At 34.6% G+C, this 20,392-nt stretch overlaps 1 protein-coding gene across 1 annotated transcript in view; it reads left to right on the top strand.

Annotated features, from left to right (window-relative positions):
- Positions 1 to 20,392, top strand: part of rbfox1 (RNA binding fox-1 homolog 1) — a 131,498-nt gene that overhangs the window by 98,239 nt on the left and 12,867 nt on the right. Inside the window, exons 6-10 of the mRNA XM_016545656.1 lie at positions 2,501 to 2,561; positions 5,222 to 5,275; positions 14,550 to 14,691; positions 16,484 to 16,523; positions 20,301 to 20,365. Coding sequence (XP_016401142.1) covers positions 2,501 to 2,561; positions 5,222 to 5,275; positions 14,550 to 14,691; positions 16,484 to 16,523; positions 20,301 to 20,365 — 362 coding nt within the window. The remainder of the gene's footprint in view (positions 1 to 2,500; positions 2,562 to 5,221; positions 5,276 to 14,549; positions 14,692 to 16,483; positions 16,524 to 20,300; positions 20,366 to 20,392) is intronic.

The raw sequence follows: 20,392 nt of genomic DNA, 5'->3' as shown, positions 1-20,392 counted from the left end.
ATTATTTATAATTATTAATTATTAGTAGTCTTTTTTGACAGTTCTGCAGATGTTACCTGGATGGGATGAATTGTTGTTCCTTTTTTTTTCTTTTTTTATTCATTGGCTTAAATTAGGACTACATTATTATGTAATTATTTGTCCAATTTTTTTTATCTAAATAATTTAGTATTTTTAATCGTTTTAAAATGCCAGATTGTATATGACATATGATTATTTATTATGTATGTATGTATGATTAATTTAAATGATAAATTAATAAATAGGGTCTAAAATTAATTATAATCTATTAATTAATCGGTCTAATAATGTCTAAAATATGATAATTAAAGCTCTGATAAATTATGGAATATTATATTAACAGACTATCCCAATTTTAATAAAACAATAGGCCTATACCTTTAGAAGCACGGATGTGTCTGTCACTTTAAATGTATGGTTCATTCAAAAATGGAAATTCTGTCATACTTTGCCCAGGTTGTTCTAAACCTGCATAAAGTTCTTTCTTCTGTTGAGCACAAAAGAAGATACTTTGAAGAATGTGGGTAACTAAACAGCTTCTGGTCCTCAGTAACTTCCATAGTAGAGAAAAAATACTAGTAGAGTCATGGGGACCACAAACTGTTAGGTTACCCACATTCTTTAAAGTATCTTCTTTTGTGTTCAACAGAAGAAAGAAATTAGTACAGGTTTGGAACAACTTGTGGGTGTGTAAACGATGACAAAATTTTCATTTTTGGGTGAACTGTCCCTTTAAGTCAGACAGTCCACGGTGAGCAACTGAAATGCCTCTCTGCAAACTGTGCGTTCATCATTAGTTACAGGACAGACCCATTGATAACTTTCCCATTCAGCCCTACATCTGGAGAGCCTTGTGTTCAAAGGGCGGACATGAGCTCCTAGATGTTTTAAACCGCGGGACAAATCGCGTCCCGTATTGGTTTGATACGGGACGCATCATTTTACCTTTAAATACGGGACGATTCCGTATTTTAAGGGACGGGTGGCAACCCTACTCCCCACATTGTATCCCTAATACGTTTCAGTTATTCTAAGATCTCAAATCAAATATAATACGGTGCTCGCCGTTATCTAATTGGTTTGCTTTTGTTGGCATTCACTTGTGTTTATTCGGTTCTTTTCTGTTCTATTCTGTTTTTGTTTTTTTTAAAGCATATTTTGGCTTAATAAACAAACGGGTGCAGTAAGTCATCAGGCAGAGTGCAAACAGCATTTGTGTGATGATAGCCAGAGGCCTTATTGCAAAGTTGACGAGGGATCTGCTCTTAAAGCGGCCCGAAGTCGGCAGCGCTTGGTAATTGGCCTGAAGACGCTGCTATTAGACGGAGCTGCTCTCAAACACAAGCCTATTAAAATCTACAGCTCAAATTACACTTACTTTACAGTCTAGAACAGTCACTGAAGGTGAAATACTGTAGCAAAACTGATCTGCAGGTCTGCAGCGAAAGTGGGCATCTTTATAGCCGATTCCCATTTGACAGTTGTGCTTCTTTCTTTACTTGATTTTTTTTTCTTTTCAATTTTAAGAGTTATTCGGATGTGGTGCCGTCTTTAAGTAAGATGTTGCCTATTTTGCCTTCTCATTTCCCCCCCTTTTCCAACGGTAGCTGGTAGGCCCCTCACCAAACTCACTAACCGTGGTAACAATACATACACACGCGGGCGATGGCGGCGAATGGTAAGTGGAGAGCCATCTGCCATTTCACGAACTCCGCGCTGATACCTCGTGACTGTTTTTTGACTTGATGTTGAGTTTCTTGATGCTGTTTTCTCTTGGTACACGTTACTTGAGTGAACATTTAGCTTCCTGAGAGGCTCTGATTGGATTGAACTGAATCGTGCGCATCCTACTCAGATTCTGAACTCCATGATTATGTTAAATAATGCACCCTCTTTTTATATCCTTTGTTAGCTGTCCTTTCAGCTTGAATGATTTTCTTTCGTAATTTTTTTTATTTTTTTATTTTTTTCCTTTCTGATTATTATTCTTGTGATGAAGCACAAGGCTCTTGGAGTGTTGAATGCTAAATGTTGCTTTGTTTTCCGACTGTACCTCAACTCTGAATGTTTAGTGTATGTTGCGCAGTGCCAAACGTTTTTTCTTTCTTTCCATTCCTACGTTTTCTTTCTTTTCTTTTAACCTAATCGTTCCCTCTCCACTGCATGCTGTCTCATATTCGATGCCTTTCATTTGTTGAGTGCATTTTGTGTGTTTTTGTTGGGGTTTTTTTCTCTATGTACTCCTTCAACTTGATCTTTTTTTTTGATGACGCATGCTGACGAGTCTTTTTATGAGACTATTGCATATATTTTCTTTGCTTTATGTGTCTTACCACTTTTCTTTAACTGTTTGTTATGATCTGTAATCATTTTGAAAACCTTCACTGTAATGCATGCAATATTTGTTAAAACAATATTTTCAGTATTACAGCTTTAGTTTCAGTATGTTTCTTGCTCACACACTTCTGTTTGTGCTCAGGTTAACAATGCAACAGCACGGGTAATGACGAATAAAAAGACCATCAACCCATATGCAAACGGTAAGAACAAGTTTCATTAATATTGCGAAACATCATACCGCTTTCTATTATGTTTTGATGGACTGATAAACAGTGTTGGGAAGGTTGCTTTGGAAATGCAATAAGTTACAGATTGCAAGTTGTAATAAGTAGTGTCAACTATTTTAATTACTTTATTAAAGTAATGTAACTGATTACATGTGATTACTTTTTGATTACTTTTCAAAATTTCTAACAAATGTACAGATTCTGAACTCCATGATTATGTTAAATAATGCACCCTCTTTTTATATACTTTGTTAGCTGTCCTTTCGGCTTGAATGACTTTCTTTCGTTATGACTTTTTTTTTTTTATATATATATATATATTTTTTTTCCTTTCTGATTATTATTCTTGTGATGAAGCACAAGGCTCTTGGAGTGTTGAATGCTAAATGTTGCTTTGTTTTCCAACTGTACCTCAACTCTGAATGTTTAGTGTATGTTGCGCAGTGCCAAACGTTTTTTCTTTCTTTCCATTCCTACGTTTTCTTTCTTTTCTTTTAACCTAATCGTTCCCTCTCCACTGCATGCTGTCTCATATTCGATGCCTTTCATTTGTTGAGTGCATTTTGTGTGTTTTTGTTGGGGTTTTTTTCTCTATGTACTCCTTCAACTTGATCTTTTTTTTTGATGACGCATGCTGACGAGTCTTTTTATGAGACTATTGCATATATTTTCTTTGCTTTATGTGTCTTACCACTTTTCTTTAACTGTTTGTTATGATCTGTAATCATTTTGAAAACCTTCACTGTAATGCATGCAATATTTGTTAAAACAATATTTTCAGTATTACAGCTTTAGTTTCAGTATGTTTCTTGCTCACACACTTCTGTTTGTGCTCAGGTTAACAATGCAACAGCACGGGTAATGACGAATAAAAAGACCATCAACCCATATGCAAACGGTAAGAACAAGTTTCATTAATATTGCGAAACATCATACCGCTTTCTATTATGTTTTGATGGACTGATAAACAGTGTTGGGAAGGTTGCTTTGGAAATGCAATAAGTTACAGATTGCAAGTTGTAATAAGTAGTGTCAACTATTTTAATTACTTTATTAAAGTAATGTAACTGATTACATGTGATTACTTTTTGATTACTTTTCAAAATTTCTAACAAATGTATTCAACTGTTAATCATTTTGAAACATTTAAAGCAGGCAGGGTTAACCTTACAGTAGTACTCAGCACTGATGTCAGACTTTCAAAATCCATCACTCGAATATAATAATTTCATCTGAAAACGCAGCCACCACAAAATCAGACTTTAGCACCTCTTTTTTACTTTGAGATTGTTCTGAGGTTAAATACAGATTTAAAATGATAAGATGTAGCCTAGTTTAATAGCTATGATACTGTTTTTGAAATCAAATCTTTGCATATCTATGACAGTAAATACTGGCATCTAACAATGCTTTGGAAAAAAACGTAAATTGTTTTTTTTTTAAAGCATGTACATAAAACCAAATAAAACCATTATTAAATAAGCATGTGTTCTAAACTCCTGAAACATTGGTGTCTCGTATTTTAAAACAGTCAATGCAATTTTGGAAAGAAATCAATCATATCTGTATGTGTGTGAAAATATTCAGATGTAACCCCCTTTGTAATCGTTAACATCTTCATAAGTAACTGTAATTTAATTCCACATTTTTTTTCTCAGTAACTGTAACAGATTATATTTACATTTATTTACATTATTCCATTACATGTAAGTTACTCCCCAACACTGCTGATATATTGGCCAGTCCATTGTCAGTTCAGACACAATACTTATTTTAATTATTTGGGTAAACATGTTTTGTATTTTGTTTTATAAACAATTTTTTGAGTGTAAAACAAAATAATAATACAATAATTTGCTAACATTCAATTGTATTGTATCATCTGAGGTCTGTATCTGAGACCACTAGTAAAATGGTTCTATTCAATTTTTCGAATTTATACTAATGCACAAATTACATCAGTCGAAAATTTTGAGTAAAAAGTTGAATTGATATTCCTTTAATGACAGCAGCACTGTTACACATTTGTATAAAACCTGAAGATCGTGTTCTCAAAAGATCATCTTGTGTAGATCAGTGTCACAAATGTACTCATTTATTTAACAACCCAGTAACAGTGCAGAATATTAAATATTTCATATTCATTTAATGCTTATTAGCATGCTATTTTGCAAGTTTCTTTTACTGTCTTATTCACACTCAGTAGCTTTCTGTGGCCACAGACCTCACAGATTCAAACGAAGTTCTTGTAATTCTCGGCTTTCTGAAAATGGTTTTCACTGCAGTTCTCTTCCTCACCGAAAAAGTTTAAATGGAAGTGAAATGCCGAGACAACCTTTTAGATCCCAGTTGATATCACTGAAATCTCTCTCTTTTTTTGTACTTATGGAGGGCTTAAACAGACAGGCCATTTGTAGAGGTTAGAATCAGAGAGAAATCTGTCAGGCCGCTCCGTGCCCTTTCCTTACTCTGGATGACAGCAGCGCTTCAGTGTGGTCAGCCCTCTACTGACATCATTACGCATTGGCCTGGAGGTTCTAGTTAGCCAGAATCCATCTCTATGTCTTGTGTAGGATCAGATGTAAATTTCTAGTGGTGCAGATATCAGATCTCCCTCTCTGTCTTATGTCTAGGGTGGAAGTTGAATCCAGTCATGGGTGCAGTCTACAGCCCAGAATTCTATGCAGGTGAGTGGATCCGCATTTAAAAGGAACTGGCTCTGTAACTCATTATACCTTTAGTAAAAAGATTGAGTATGCATGTTATTCCAATGATGAAATAGTTTGATTTTTGGACAAAAAAGATTTTTGGACATAGCTCCAACAAAAACAAGACTTTTGAAAAATGTAGGGAAGAATGCCATGGGAAATTATCCAAAGCATTTTTTTTTCTTAAAAAGTAAAATTGTAAAAATGTATTAATTATTTGTAAATGTAGAACTCCTATGAATTAAAATTAACCAAATCATTATCATTTATCTTCACCTTTCTGTAGATTTTCTGAAGTTTTGTGTATTCTTTTTTTTGTGTTCTTTATGAATAAACGCAATCATATTACGATAAATGCTGCAAATGAATAATTGTACAAAGCATCACTGTAACACAGAGGGTTAGATGCATTTGCATTTAGTGCTAATGGGCAGCTTCACTAATGTGCTTTCACTGCAAAAAATTGCTTTTCTTACTTAGATTTTTTGTCTTGTTTCCAGCCAAAATATCTAACAATTCTTAAACCAAGAAGAGTTTTCTAGACAAGTAAAAATTATTGTCTTATTTTCAGAAAAAAAGTTTTTGCTTGAAACAAGCAAAATAATCTGCCATTGGGGTAAGAAAAATAATCTTGTTATCTGTTTGAAATAAGATTATTTTGCTTACTCCATTGGCAGATTATTTTGCTTGTTCTAAGCAACAACAAAAAAACACTTAATTTTGACTAGTTTTTTCTGAAAACAAGACAATAATTTTTACTTGTCTAGAAAATCCTTGATTTAAGAATGTTTAGATATTTTGGCTGAAAACAAGACAAAAAAATCTAAGTAAGAAAAGCATTTTTTGCAGTGTTGTGTGTGAAAAAAGTTCTCAACCCACAAGCCCTGAATCATCTGTTTATGAACACTGCAGAGGATATGAAATGGTGAATTACTCTGATATCAGACATGATATTGTCATATTCCTTTCAAAAAGCAAGTTTTATAGCTCACTGTTTTCCTGTTATGTTATTTTATTACCATATATTGGACTTACAGTGGCTCCAAATAGTATTGGCAGCTTTAAAAATGTATGAATCTCATTGCGTTAGAGTCACTGGATGAAAAATCAAAGAAAGTGCCATTCATTTTGAAGAAAGAAAGTGCACTTTTCACGCTAATAATTTGATATTTCATAGTAAATGCGATGAACTACACCAGTGGTTACTCTGCTAATAAAACTACCCCAGAAATGCCCCCAAAAAGTTACATGTTATTTGTTATAGATGCCACTAGCCCAGCTAACAAAAATTTGTTCTAAGTACATTTTGCTAATATTTCCATTGTAATATGAAAACATTATATCTGAACATTCAAAACATTTCACAAATGCTTTTAAAAAGTGTTATTTTGCTTATGCAAATGTCAAAGGAACATTCCATTTTATAATGGGAACATTACTTGTGAATGTTCTCTGAATCTTCTGAAACAAGTAGTGACATTTAAAAACGTTTCAGAAATAAAACACTCCATGAGCAATGTATAAGTAATGTTTTTGTGCTAATGCTTTGAGAACATTAGTAAAGACCAGGTAACTCTGAACGAACATCTGTTAGCATTGCTAGAAGAATCTTTGTTCCTAATTTTGAGAGAACCTTGCCAGAATGTTAACCTGAGAATGTTCTGAGAATGTTCCTTGTTAGCTAAGTGGTTTGAACGGAGTGGGTGGTAGAATGAAATTCGAACATTTTAAGTGTGACTTAAAAGTGTTCAGATACTTGTTGGGTCTTTGTCAGTGTTGTTCAGTTTTTGGTTAAAAATATCAACCACAAACAAGCAGAAGATTGTAGCAGTTGTTGTTTAACTGCATTATTTGACGGAGGCATAGTTCTGGGCCTGGTGTTTGGAGGTGTGTATAATGCGTGACCTTAATCTACGGGCTCTGGCATCAGCTTGAAAGAGCTGGCAGGCAGGAAGTGATTATTCTAATCACCCAAAGGGCCTGTTTCACAATGTGCATCTGTGCTCGCTGGCCTATTGGCAAGAGGCTCCAAGACGCCGTTGTCACAACTGCAAACACGCTACACATCTTTGAAAACATAATCCAGCGAGCTTCCAGAGCCCCAGGGCTTCATTTCATTTTATGGGCCTTTGAAAGCAAGCGGGTTTCGCTGGTTGAAACACACGCTGAACTCTTTTTCTCTCGCTTTCTTCGGTCATCTCCTCCTCAACCTTGGCCATCCCAGCCTCTGACCTTCCCCGAACATCATTACCTCCTCCATTATATGGGAAAATATCGAGATTTTATGATAATAAGAAGAAACGGGAAGGCAAAAATATTGAGGTGATGGTTAAATCGAATTGTCTGTCGACGCAAGGGCATCAAAGGGCTGAAATATATTTTATAAATTAAAATCAATATTTTCAATTTCTCTAGACAGTCGTTTGCCTAATTCAGCGCACATTCTGTTAATTACAAAATGGCTCATTATTGATTTGCTTTCGTCTCACCTTTCAAGTGTCCAAACAGCCCACATCCCATTAAGGTGCGAATGTTTTGTTCTTCCCAGCACTCACCATTTCTTTTTCTTTTTTTTAGATCTTTGTCTTAATTATAATTAAAGCGTTGTTAATACGCCCGAATTGTGGCGATATCGGAAAACGCCTCAGATCTTTTCGCTTGTCTAATGGCAGAAATAGGCTTTGGCACGAAGCTGCTGGGATTGCAGATAGAAAGACTGCACAGAGCGATTGAGCGTGAATTTGAATGGTGACTAGTAAGCTAGAAAGTTACTTATATAAACAAATATCCTGAAGGACCGGGATGGAAAAGGAGCGTCTTTGATTCATGAGACAGTCAGATGTGTGACGTGAGGTTGGTTTCTGAACAAGCCTCAGCGGTCGCCACTCGAAGCGGCTCTCACCTGCGGCAGACTGTTGATTTAAGATAGCTTTGATGTTCATTAACAGTTCTCCGGCTGAGGCGAATGAAAGCTATTGGCACAAGGCTGAGGGATGACCAACGTGCCAGACCTCGCTTGTCTGCCGGGCTGATCTCTGATTAAGTGTTACGGCTGACGGAGATTGGGCGGATGTTTGAAAATTAGACTTCCAGCAATTTACGCCCAGAGATTATGCAAATTGAGGCCACCTCTGACCACGGGAAATCTGAGGCTCTTCTTTAAAGACGCACACATACACACTCTGTCTTTCTCTAATGCATGTGGGGGGTTTTTTTTCAGGAAATGAGTTCACACACGAGCAAGGTTAAAAAGATGCATCTCTAGCAATTATTTTTTGAAAGTCATACAGTATATGCTGCCTGATAACAAAAGGCAAATATAAGGGTGTTTCCTCAACTATGGGCGCTTTTAGAAGATACACGTCTGACAGCTATACTTGTGCATAGACACATGCATCATAAGAGAATTCTGTTTTATTTTTGTTCCTAAACCAATAATGTCATTTCTATCACATATAAAAATGGTGTATTTTGTTTTCCTTGCTAAGGTAAATTTAATAATTAGCCTTTTATGTATTCAAAATGCACACACTTAATGTTTTAACATTTTTGCACAATTTGACTATTACTATGCAAACTTGTAATTGCAACTTGAGAAAAGTCAGAATCGTGAGATATAAACTTGCAATTGTGAGGGAAAAAGTCACGATTACTTTTCCTTTTTTTATATTTCATAGTGGCAAAGGTGTTCCATAATTACAGCATCATTGGAAATGATGCACAATAAAATATTCCATTAAAAAAAAATTGTAGTGCAATGAAATTCAACCATTTTAATTGTGACTTGTCCAAATACTTTCTATGGTCTCTGTCCGTAACTGTTGTCTCTTTGGTAACCACATACACAAATATAAATAGTAAAATAATAATAGCTACTGTATACATAGTTTCTTTTTTCACTTTATTTCACTGTTTTAGATTAACTACATATATATATATATATATATATATATATATGAAATCTGTTTGAATTAAAATCAACCCCTGAGACATGAAAGTGCCTACAAGTTGAAGAAATGTACACATAAACGCTCACACCATTCAGACTTCACGTTTCTCTGCACACACATACACACATTCATTTATTGACCTCAATTTCTCATCTTTAATGTTTATTGGCAAAGAAATAATTGATCACAAATTGGTAAACTCATTTCCTTAAGTGAGAGGAGAAGAAGGGTAACTTCTCTATGCCCAACATTCAGATTATTGAATTTTCAGAAGAAACAGACTCGTATTGGCTGAGAGAGTTTCAGCCATATGAACTGAAATGGAGTACTTTGGGTCGTAATGATTTAGAGGGTGATTTGTATTGACTGACAGTTTCGCAGCACTAATGTTTCAGTGTTTTAGTATGACATCACTGTCCTTGCTCTCTCTCTCTGATTGAGTCCTGACTGAACGAGAGACAGTGGAAAATTATAATTTTTATAATTTTATAACTGGCGCTTTCAACATTGCTGGGCTTTTTTTTAACTCACAAATACTGAATGATAAGTTTGAAAAGTGACGTGCAATTAACGGAGCGCAAGAGAAGAATTTGCAAATATTCAAAAAGGCAGCAGCAAAATGGAATTAATTTGAGCAGATAGGGTATCGTGGAAGACAACAAACGGCTTTTAGCGGAAGGACGAAGCGTTTTAAAATGGAATGAAAGCACTTTTGGTGGCCTCTTCTGTGTTGTACATTGAACGTTTGAGATTGCATTGTGGGAAGAAACAATTTGAAATGACCCCGACATGTGTACAGAGGTGATTAAAAATGTGCATTCATTAAGACTTGAAACGTGTTTCAAAAGACTGCTTACTGTGAGATTACATACGTTTGGATTATAAAGCTACCAGAGAACAGTGTATATAAATAGTGACTGTCTACTTACATTTTTCTTAAAGGAAAAAAACTGCAAATTTAATAGGGGATTGGTCAGCTAGTCATCCAACAACTGACTAGTAATCTAGATTTTTTTATTTTATTTATTTATTTATTTATTTTGCAAATGAGTGGTGATAATCAGAATCATTCAGAATTTCCCCCCTCATTCAATTTTAACTTTTATTTTAATAAATTTTATTGATAATTACAATCATTATTTCTAGTGCTGTCAAACGATTAATTGCGATTAATCACATCCAAAATACAAGTTTTTGTTTACATATGAATTATCCATACTCAATACACAACGCATTTGATCTGAAAGCTGTGAGATTGTTGTCTAATTTTGAAGCGCATCTTGTTTATATATGCATCTGTAAAAGAGTCTCTGCGGTTTGCTGCACTGTGAAAGGTTGCAGAGCGTGATGCACAGGGCAGCCGAACCTCCTGCAATGTTTATAAAACATGGGCTCTGTCCACACGTCAACCCCCCCAAACACTTCCCATTTAGAAATTATTGCACTACAAAGCAGTTGTACACTTTTATGGCTTTGATGCGGAGGCTACCTCCCGTCGGCCAGAGCATCTGCTTCACTGTAATCGCTCTCAAAGCAATAAAACGGACTAACTCTCCTGTGCATCCCCCCGGAGCTCACTGCTGCTGCTGCACGCTCCCATCTTTCATTCAGCGGCACTTACTGTTGCTCCGTTTTCATCTAGCCCTCCACCCTTCATCGTTCTAAATGAAAGTGCATAGTCTAAGTTGTTTATCCTGTAAATATTCAGGCTAAATACATCTCATATTTATTTTCCTCAGGACACATTCTACACATCAAAGTGAAGCTATTTTAATAAATTTTATTGATAATTACAATCATTATTTCTAGTGCAAACAAACGATTAATTGCGATTAATCACATCCAAAATACAAGTTTTTGTTTACATAATATATGTGTGTGTACTGTGTATGTTTATTATGTGTATATAAATACACACACATACAGTATATATTTTGAAAATATTTATATGTATATATTTATGTTTATTATGTTTATATGTAAATTATTTATATTACAGATAAATATATTTAATATATAAACATGACATATTTTTAAATATATACTGTATGTGTGTGTATTTATATACATATAATAAATATACACAGTACACACACATATATTATGTACACAAAAACTTTATTTTGGATGCAATTAATCACGATTAATCATGTGACAGCACTAATATTTCACATTTATTTATTCTTTAATCATTTTCATCGTTTCATATTTCAATTTCTTTAATTGTATTTTCTTAAATCATTTTATTTTCAGTAGAATCATTTCAAATTTTATTTTCAGTCAGTTTATTTTATTATGAAAATGATTAATAAAATAAACTGACTGAAAATAACATTTGAATTATTTTATTATGAAAATGATTAATAAAATAAACTGACTGCAAATAAAATGTGAATTATTTTATTATGAAAATGATGAATAAAATAAACTGACTGAAAATAAAAATTGAAATGATCAATGATTCTACTGAAAATAAAATACAATTAAAGAAATTGAAATATGAAACGATGAAAATGATTAAAGAATAAATAAATGTGAAATATTAGTGCTGTCAAACAATTAATCGTGGTTAATTGCATCCAAAATAAAATTTTTGTTTACATAATTCCCTATTTTACCCAGCACTGGGTTGTATTTAACCCAGCATTTTTTAGAGTGTACTTTCTTAATTTGTTTGATTTTTTTTAAATCTTTTTTACTTCCATTAATTATTTTCATAATCATTGATCCTAGTTTTCAACAAGCTGCAGAATTATCCGTACTCAATACACAGTGCATTTTACATCAGCTGTGAGATTTGTCTAATCTCGAAGCGCCTCTTGTTTATATATTATGCATCCGTAAAAGAGCCTCTGCGGTTTGCAGCACTGTGTAAGGTTGCAGAGCGCGATGCGCAGGGCAACTGAACTAAATATTCAGGCTAAATACATCTCATATTTATTTTCCTCAGGACACATTCTACACATCAAAGTGAAGCTCTTGCAAATATGCAAACATGTACGCAGCATATTTCAAAAATGGCTGTCAGATGGGCTGCCTGGCATGGAAGGAGAATGAAATAAAATGTGACTAATGAATATTATAGTTTTTTTTTTTTTTTAATGCTGCATTTTTAAATGCTGCATTTAAATGCTGCCTTTTATATACGTATATATGATTCTGATACTAGTGAATTATAGATAAATGTTATTGAATTTTAACAAATGTATGTTAACCTTACAAATATGAAACATTTCAGTAATGGGAAGGTAATGTCTTCCTTTATAAATACAATAAATTTGTAAGTAAATTGTAGAGTTCATTTCGCTGTATTCTGCTCTTTTATATAGTAAGACAGCTGTGGTGCACTGCATGAAAGCGAGACATATCCAAGATGACAAAGAGTCAAATGGAACAATCCTTTTCACCTTTCTACATCACGCAAACCCCTTCCTTAAATCTTAATTTTGATCAGCCAAATGAAAGATTCAGTGCTCCTATTAGGCATTTATATGATCTCCTTTTGAAAACCTGTAATGTTAAAGAATGGAGCAGCTTTCACAAACCCCCTCTCTCTTTATTCCTCTCAACCATTTCAAATTAAGCCTCTTAAAAGTAATTTTCACCACCGACGCCCTATTAAACTTAATGATCATTTAACAACAATACAAAGCTTTCTGTTTTCACCCAGCCTCAGAGGTCTGTATGCCTCCCGTAGTTTGGTTATTACTCATTGTTAGAGTTTGGGGCTAATTGCAGGTGTAGATGGAGGTAGGGTACCATTCCTCACAGCTCCGATTAGTTGAGACTTATAGTTCATTTGGCAGTTTATTACACGGCGCTCTGGAATACTTGATCCTGATTGGTCAGTCGTGGCATTCTGCAGTCAAATATTACATTGTATAACTGCATATTTGACTGTCCCTAGCAACACTGAGCTATTTTTTGTATCAGCCTGTTGTGTCTTTGTTCTCACACATTAAAACGATTTCACCTCAAATCAATCCTTTGACCATTTAGTTGCTTATTTCAAAAGTAGCCGTGTAATCACCCCGAGGGGGGTTATTTTGCAATGATGGCGTTTAAAGGGGTTATATCCTGCCTTTTTGCATTTTATTTTTCCCCAGAAATCTACATTTTTGTACTACCAAACATTTTTAGTTTAGTTTTGCTTGATCATTTTTGCCTCTTATGTTTTTTGCTACTGTAGCTTTAAGGCATCTATATGTAAATGACATCTTTATGATTGGTTAATCTCAGCATACTGACAAAGTTCACGCTGTCGTGCATCAGGGTAGGCCAGATGGCTGAATTTTGAATAGGCGTTAATGTATATATGTGGGCGGCATGTTAATGTGCTCGTGATGGTGATGTCACAGTACATCAAACCCTTTATTTCAAAACAGCATGAAAGGCCTGTTTTTAAAAGTACATAATGGCAGTTCTCCCAGTGCTGTCATTATTTATATACTATTTATTAATAATATATTATTTCTATAAATATTATTCATATTTTATTATATATTATATTTAATATATCATATTTTATTATATACATATATTTATTTGTTCTCATTTTTCAAGTTTTAGTAATGTTGTGCTTTGAGCATTTTTATTCATTTTTGTTTTTATTAAATAATTCTATTTAGCCTTCATTTATTTCATTCATTTATTAGATTTTCTCATTTTCATAAATAACTAAGTTTATGTTGTTCATCTAATATTTGTTTTATTTTTAGCTTTGTTTCAAGTACAACAATTTTTTTGTAACACTTTATTTTAAGATGTCTGTTACACATGTTACGTGTATTATAATAACAATTATTTATGCATAATTACATGCAACCCTATTCCTAACCCTAACCATATAGTAAGTACTTGTAGTTAATTAATATTACTTTGTACTTACATATATATTTACATGTACAGTATTTGAAAAATAATGTGTTTTTTGAACATTAAAGCATGTCAACATATTCTGTTACACCAAATACACAAAATAATGATCTTTAAAAAAGCATCATATGACCCCTTTAAAATAAAGTGTAACCCAATTTTTGGTATCAATTTTACAGTGTCCTTGTAACTCAAGTTACATGTACTTACTATAGTAACAACAATAAATTATGCATACATGCAACTAACCCTACAGACTGTTGTTAATTAATCTTACTCCGTACTTAAATGTACAATTACACTGTAACAAGAACACCATAAAATAAATGTATAGTTTTAGTTAAAAATAACTACACTGTTCCAAACCTGTTTAACTATTGTTCTTCTGTAATGGTTCCTCATGTGTATACTGTATGTTTTCTTCACAGTGCCAGGCTTCCCATACCCAGCAGCCACGGCGGCAGCGGCGGCGGCGGCGTACAGAGGGGCACACTTAAGAGGAAGGGGGCGCACCGTCTACAATACGTTCCGGGCAGCTGCGCCTCCCCCACACATCCCAGCCTATGGGGGGTACGTAACTACACTCCCTTCTCACATACACACACACACACACTAGTTCACCTTTAGTCCTCTCTTCTGACAACCACTCCCCCTCGTCGCTGGGCTGCTGTAACGTGCATGCATCTCTACCTCAGCACACACAACCAGTGCAGCATGAAACCCGTGCATCCTGCAAGTAATGATGACAGTCAGCTGCCATGCTGTTCTATCATGGTCGATGGCCTTAAGCGTTCCTTTTTTGTAATGTAACATTATGTAAATCCTCTCAAACTACTAAATGCAGAAGGATTTGTGATCTCTGAGCAGTCAAATGATGTTTCTGATTATTTTGGTTCTGATTTCATGTGTGTAACTGCAAGCTGATAATATTGATGGAGGTTCTGTGGAGTTTTGAGGTGTCAGGGGCCACAGACTACAGTAGTTTCCACAATCTGTCTTGTGTAAAATTGACAAACGCGAAGGTTAGAAGAGATTCACAGCAAAAAAATACAAAAAAGCTAAATAAAAACATGCCACTTAAACTGTGTGATAAAAATAAATCTAAAGGAAATATCAGTGCTTGTAAGGCATTAATAGAATTTTTAGATTTAAGAAGTTTTTGATATGATTTTTAGTCTTTGGATTTGCCAAGTCATAAAACTACTCTAGTAAAAAAGTTATATATTTAAAATACTTTTATTTTATACTAAGTGTAGTTCAAATGTATTAACGTATTTACTGACAGATAGCTCGAGACTTACTGATATAAAATTTTTTAATGAATCTTCATTTGGAGTATTACTTGTGCGCAATGCATTTTTCTTATTAAGAAGCTTAAAATGTGTTTTAATGTCACTTTTGATGAGGATTGTATGATCTTTGAATAATATCAGTCTTTAAATGCAAAATATTTAAAGTGTACCTAAAGTATACTTGCAATAGTTCCACTTTAGCATAATCAAATATATTAAGTGTATCTTTAGTTGGACTTCAGCACTACTTCTGCACAATTAAAGTGCATTAAGTACAAAATTAGTTGTTCCAATTTAGCAGACTTGAAGTATACCAGTTTAGTATACTAAAAGTACAATTGCGGGGCATTTTAGTAGGTACATAAAGATGAAAATGTATTTGAAGTATACTTAGCATGAAATAAATGTATTTCAAATACATTTAAGTATATTTATTTTTCACTAGGGTAAACACAAAATATAGATTGTATTTTATTAGATTTTAAAGAATTAACAGCATTTTACAGCTTTTGATGTGGCTCAGAAATTATCATTGTCACCCTCAATTACATTTTAAATGCCAATAACCAATCAAGTGATTTTCAAACTTTAATCTTAAAATTAAAAAAAAATGTTTACAAACTAATTGTAAATTAAACTTATTGTAAATTATTGTTGTTAATAATTTTGGTCTTTAATTATTTTCAGACGGGTGATGCTTTAAAACTATTCCAAAGCGATATGGTTGATTAATAATAATAATAATAATAATAATAAATTCATTTCCCCCTCATTTTTAACATGTACTACATAGATTTTATTTGTATTTTTCATTTTTTACATTTTGCTAATGACTAAAATATGATGTGAGGAAATTTCAGCTCTCTGTGGCCCCTGTACAAAGCCTTTACTCCTTTCTAATTACTTCAAAAGTGCTTGTAGAGACCCTTTGTCACTCTTATTCAGTGTGTATGTATTTCTTATTCTGTTCCACTAACCCTGGCTAGAGATGGGGTTGGTATTGCTTGCATGGGAACATGCACTAATATTGATGTGTTTGTCTGTGTGTGCGTGTGTTTGCATCTTTCCAGTGTTGTTTACCAGGACGGATTTTATGGTGCAGATATTTATGTAAGTATTCGCATGCCGTCCTTGAATGTTCATGTACATAAATCTTAATTTGCTGAGTGCTCTGCTAAATGTACTGAATGTTGGCTGATGTCTGTAAAATGAAGCTACGCTAGCATAGAACAGACAGCCTTAAAATGAAAAGAAAAACTGGATACATACCACATGCAGGGGTGCAATAAGGCAGGAAGATCTACCAAATATAAACGACACAGCGTGTGTAATATCTCTCCATTTAATCTGTAATATACAGTGCTTTGCATTTCCCTCATGTGGCTGACTTTTCATTTCTAGAAGATTTAGAAATGCCCAAAGCCACACTGTAACAAACAAGTCCATTTGCAACATCAGTAATGATTGGAAACCCTCCAATATGACCTGATCGTTTTGATCTAGGAACACAAGTCTCTGCTTTTTCTAATGATGTAATTATTTTGTTTCACCAACATAAGCCTGTTTGCTTCTAAAGAAACAGAGTATAAGAATAAGAAAATTGGCTAACACTTTATTTTAAGGTGTCCTTGTTACACGTTACATGTACTTACCATTAAATTAACAATAAATTATGCATAATTACATGCAAGTAACCCTAAACCGAACGCTAATCCTAACCCTAACCATATAGTAAGTACATGTAGTTAATTAACATTACTCAGTGCTTAAATGTATAATTACACTGTAACAAGGACACCTTAAAATAAATTGCCTCTAAAGTTTCCGAAAATGTAGACTTTTTTTGTTGTTCAAACATGCGTTTAATTATTTAAGGCATCAGTAACAGGGTAAGTAAAATTATTATGGATTTGTAATATTTTGCATATATTTAACAATATAATATAATATGAAACCTTTTCCAACTTATGAGCTATGGCAATTTGAATAGCTTTCAAACTGCCATTTGATGTGAAGCAGCAACAGCAATCTGTCACGCCACATTAAAGAGTGTCAAAATGACATGTATTATTTGAATCTAATGAAAAAAACGGATATATTTGAAAGCTGAGACTTTGTTTTATCAAAAAACTTTTTTGAATTGCTGCTTTTGAATGTGTCTGTTTTTGCTCTGCCAATGCAAATAGACCACAAATGTTGTTGAATCAGTGTTTTGAACAAATCGGTTGAGTGAATAATTAAATGACTCATGCATCAACAATCATAAAAGTCCCTTTTTCAGTTCAGTGTTTAAACCAATTGGTTCAATTAATCCCCATTAAGACAGTCACTTGTTGCCACCTACTGGTATGTCAATGTAACCTGCAATAAGAGTCAATGAGTTATTCCCACCATTAATGCATAGTATGATATAAACACTGAGAAGTCTTGGTGCTGTTGGACTATTACCGGGGACTGGAATTATTGTTGCATAATGTTACATATGCACATATAAAGCACTTGAAAAGTTTTATTATTCTGTATTATATCCCCCTGTGGAATCCTTTCAAGTAGCTCAGGCCATCAAGTGGTTGTAGCAGACAAACACACTCTAGTAAAAGTATGAGAATCTCACCATGCGCATCAATAACCATGATAAACTCAGCATGTCCACATGCACTCCAGACAGATACAAGCAGTCAGGAGTCAGTGGAGCCCTATCTATTCCTCTCTCTCTTTGTGAGTCATAATGATAAATTGTGGCCGATCTCCAGATGCGCATCTCAGCATTAAAGTCCTGACCACTGCTCTCACCGCACCTGCACACCCTGTCAGTTTCCCTGAGGTTAGCTGGCCAAGCCTAATGGAGCTTCAGAGACATGTAGATGCCCACGGCCCCCGTCTGTCAGAGATGACAGCACTGGTGACTAAGGGGCCCCGTTCAGCCGTCCCGCTCTGCAGCTCATCACACCGGCTTTAAATACAGCCCAGATGCATCACGGCCGTGTGTCAGGCTCAGTGTTGCGCGAGTAAATGAAATGGTTTGTTAAGGGGCCGGCCACGCAGTGGGAGTGTCGAATTACCCGGTGAGTCATTATGGAAGGAGTTAGAGGACGAAGGTGAACTGCGAGGAAGTGGGAGGGTGAGGAACATGAAGAAAGTTGTGAGAAGGAGCTGCTGTTATGTATGTGTGAGTGCATGCAGGGAGAGGGAGGGTGGTAATTACTTCAGCCTGAAGGCCTGGTGTGGAGAACAGCAGGGTCAGGAGACCAGTAAGCCCTGGAGGAACCCGAGGAAGAGCAGAGGTGTACAGATGGCCTTATCGGTTAGTGTTTTCTGTGGACTGATAATAGGAATGGTAAAGGAAGCTGTGCCTCCTCAAAAAATAAATGGATTAAGGAAAAAATCACCAGTACAACAACACAAAAAATATTAGGAAATACTATGTATCATCACATAAGCAAGAGTGCACTTTTGCTGAATATTTAGTCCAAAAAAAAGATTTTGCTCTGGTTCCAGGGAGTACTTTGGAAAGACTTTTATTTTATTTTTTTATTTCTTGCTTTCTTTGCTTCCCAAACTATGAGTACTTAAGCAGCTCCTAGGGGGTACTTTGTTTGTATTTATTTATTTATTTATTTTATATTCATATAATATATTTATATATTTTAATATATTTATTTATAATATAATATATTTATATATATTAGTGCTGTAATATTATGTAAACAAAAACGTTTATTTTGGACGCGATTAATCACGATTAATCGTTTGACAGCACTAATATATATTTATAATATATATTTTTAATATATTTCTTTGATAAATAATATGTGTAGCACTTTATGTGTGCATATTGTAATATGCCACACATATTACAATATGTGTGGCCTTTTAATGGAGGAAAGAAAAAAGAAAGAAAATCATCCTAGCAAAATTGAAAACTTAATTTTCATCTGTTTTGAATGTTATTATTATTATTAAAACTCAATCAAGTGTGGAATAAAATCAAAGAAAAATTACAGAAAGTATGGTGACAAGTTAAGGATATGGAAATAAATATAAGTCATTTAGATCCAAAAGCTTTTTTTTTTTTTTTGACCATTTTTAAAGTGCAAGTATGATCATTTGAGCTGATGACAGCCTGTGCATCCAGACAGATGTACATTTTTTATTTAGTTTTTATAAAGGGGTCTGATGGGGCTGTGGGGGTAGATAAGACAAAACTGGTTGGGAAACACTAAATTAGAGAACAGGAACTAATTGTTATATAATACTAAATTAAAACGAAAGTCCAGAGCACAGTAATGGCCGTGTGGGAGTATTTCAAGAAGACAGCTAAATCTCGTACCGTCATTGACTATGAAAAACGCTGCTCAAATCAGCAGGCATATGCGCTTTTGACTGCATGTGTTTGTTTGGCCTTTTTGCCTTACTGAACATCTGATGTTACCGTTCCACATGTTGAAATTATTCCTTTCTCCGTTGTTGGCAAAAAGAAGTAGTGTAGTATGACAGTGCTACATAATTAATCCTCAGATGTATGCATGAGAGGAATAAGAAAGGAATATATTCAGGAATATATTTAATAGCTATGATTATGACATGTACCCCTCTTTTGGAGCATGCGGCGAATCGCGAGCGCAGATGCCGTGAACTCCGAGCGAATGAATATGACATTTTCGCGTGCCGCTCTCTCCAAAAGCACTCCATGCCTCTTCATCTCCATGAGATTCAGTCGTACAGTCTCTGTCACAGCACATAACATCAAACCGAACCTCCTCCTCCTCCTCCTCCTCCCCCCACCCCCCACCCTCACCCTTTTATTTCACGCAAACACATTTTATAAAAAGTCCAAACAGCTGTTGTCAATGTGCCCATGTGAGCGAGTGTGTGTTGTGTTTCTAGGGTGGTTACGCTGCCTACCGATACACTCAGCCTGCTACTGCTACCGCCGCTGCCTACAGTGACAGGTAAGACACACACCGCTGCCTGCACAC

Source organism: Sinocyclocheilus rhinocerous, unplaced genomic scaffold (assembly GCF_001515625.1).
Source record: "Sinocyclocheilus rhinocerous isolate Xijiao unplaced genomic scaffold, SAMN03320098_v1.1 scaffold189, whole genome shotgun sequence".
Classification (NCBI taxonomy): domain Eukaryota; kingdom Metazoa; phylum Chordata; class Actinopteri; order Cypriniformes; family Cyprinidae; genus Sinocyclocheilus; species Sinocyclocheilus rhinocerous.
This window is presented reverse-complemented; position numbering and strand designations above follow the sequence as displayed.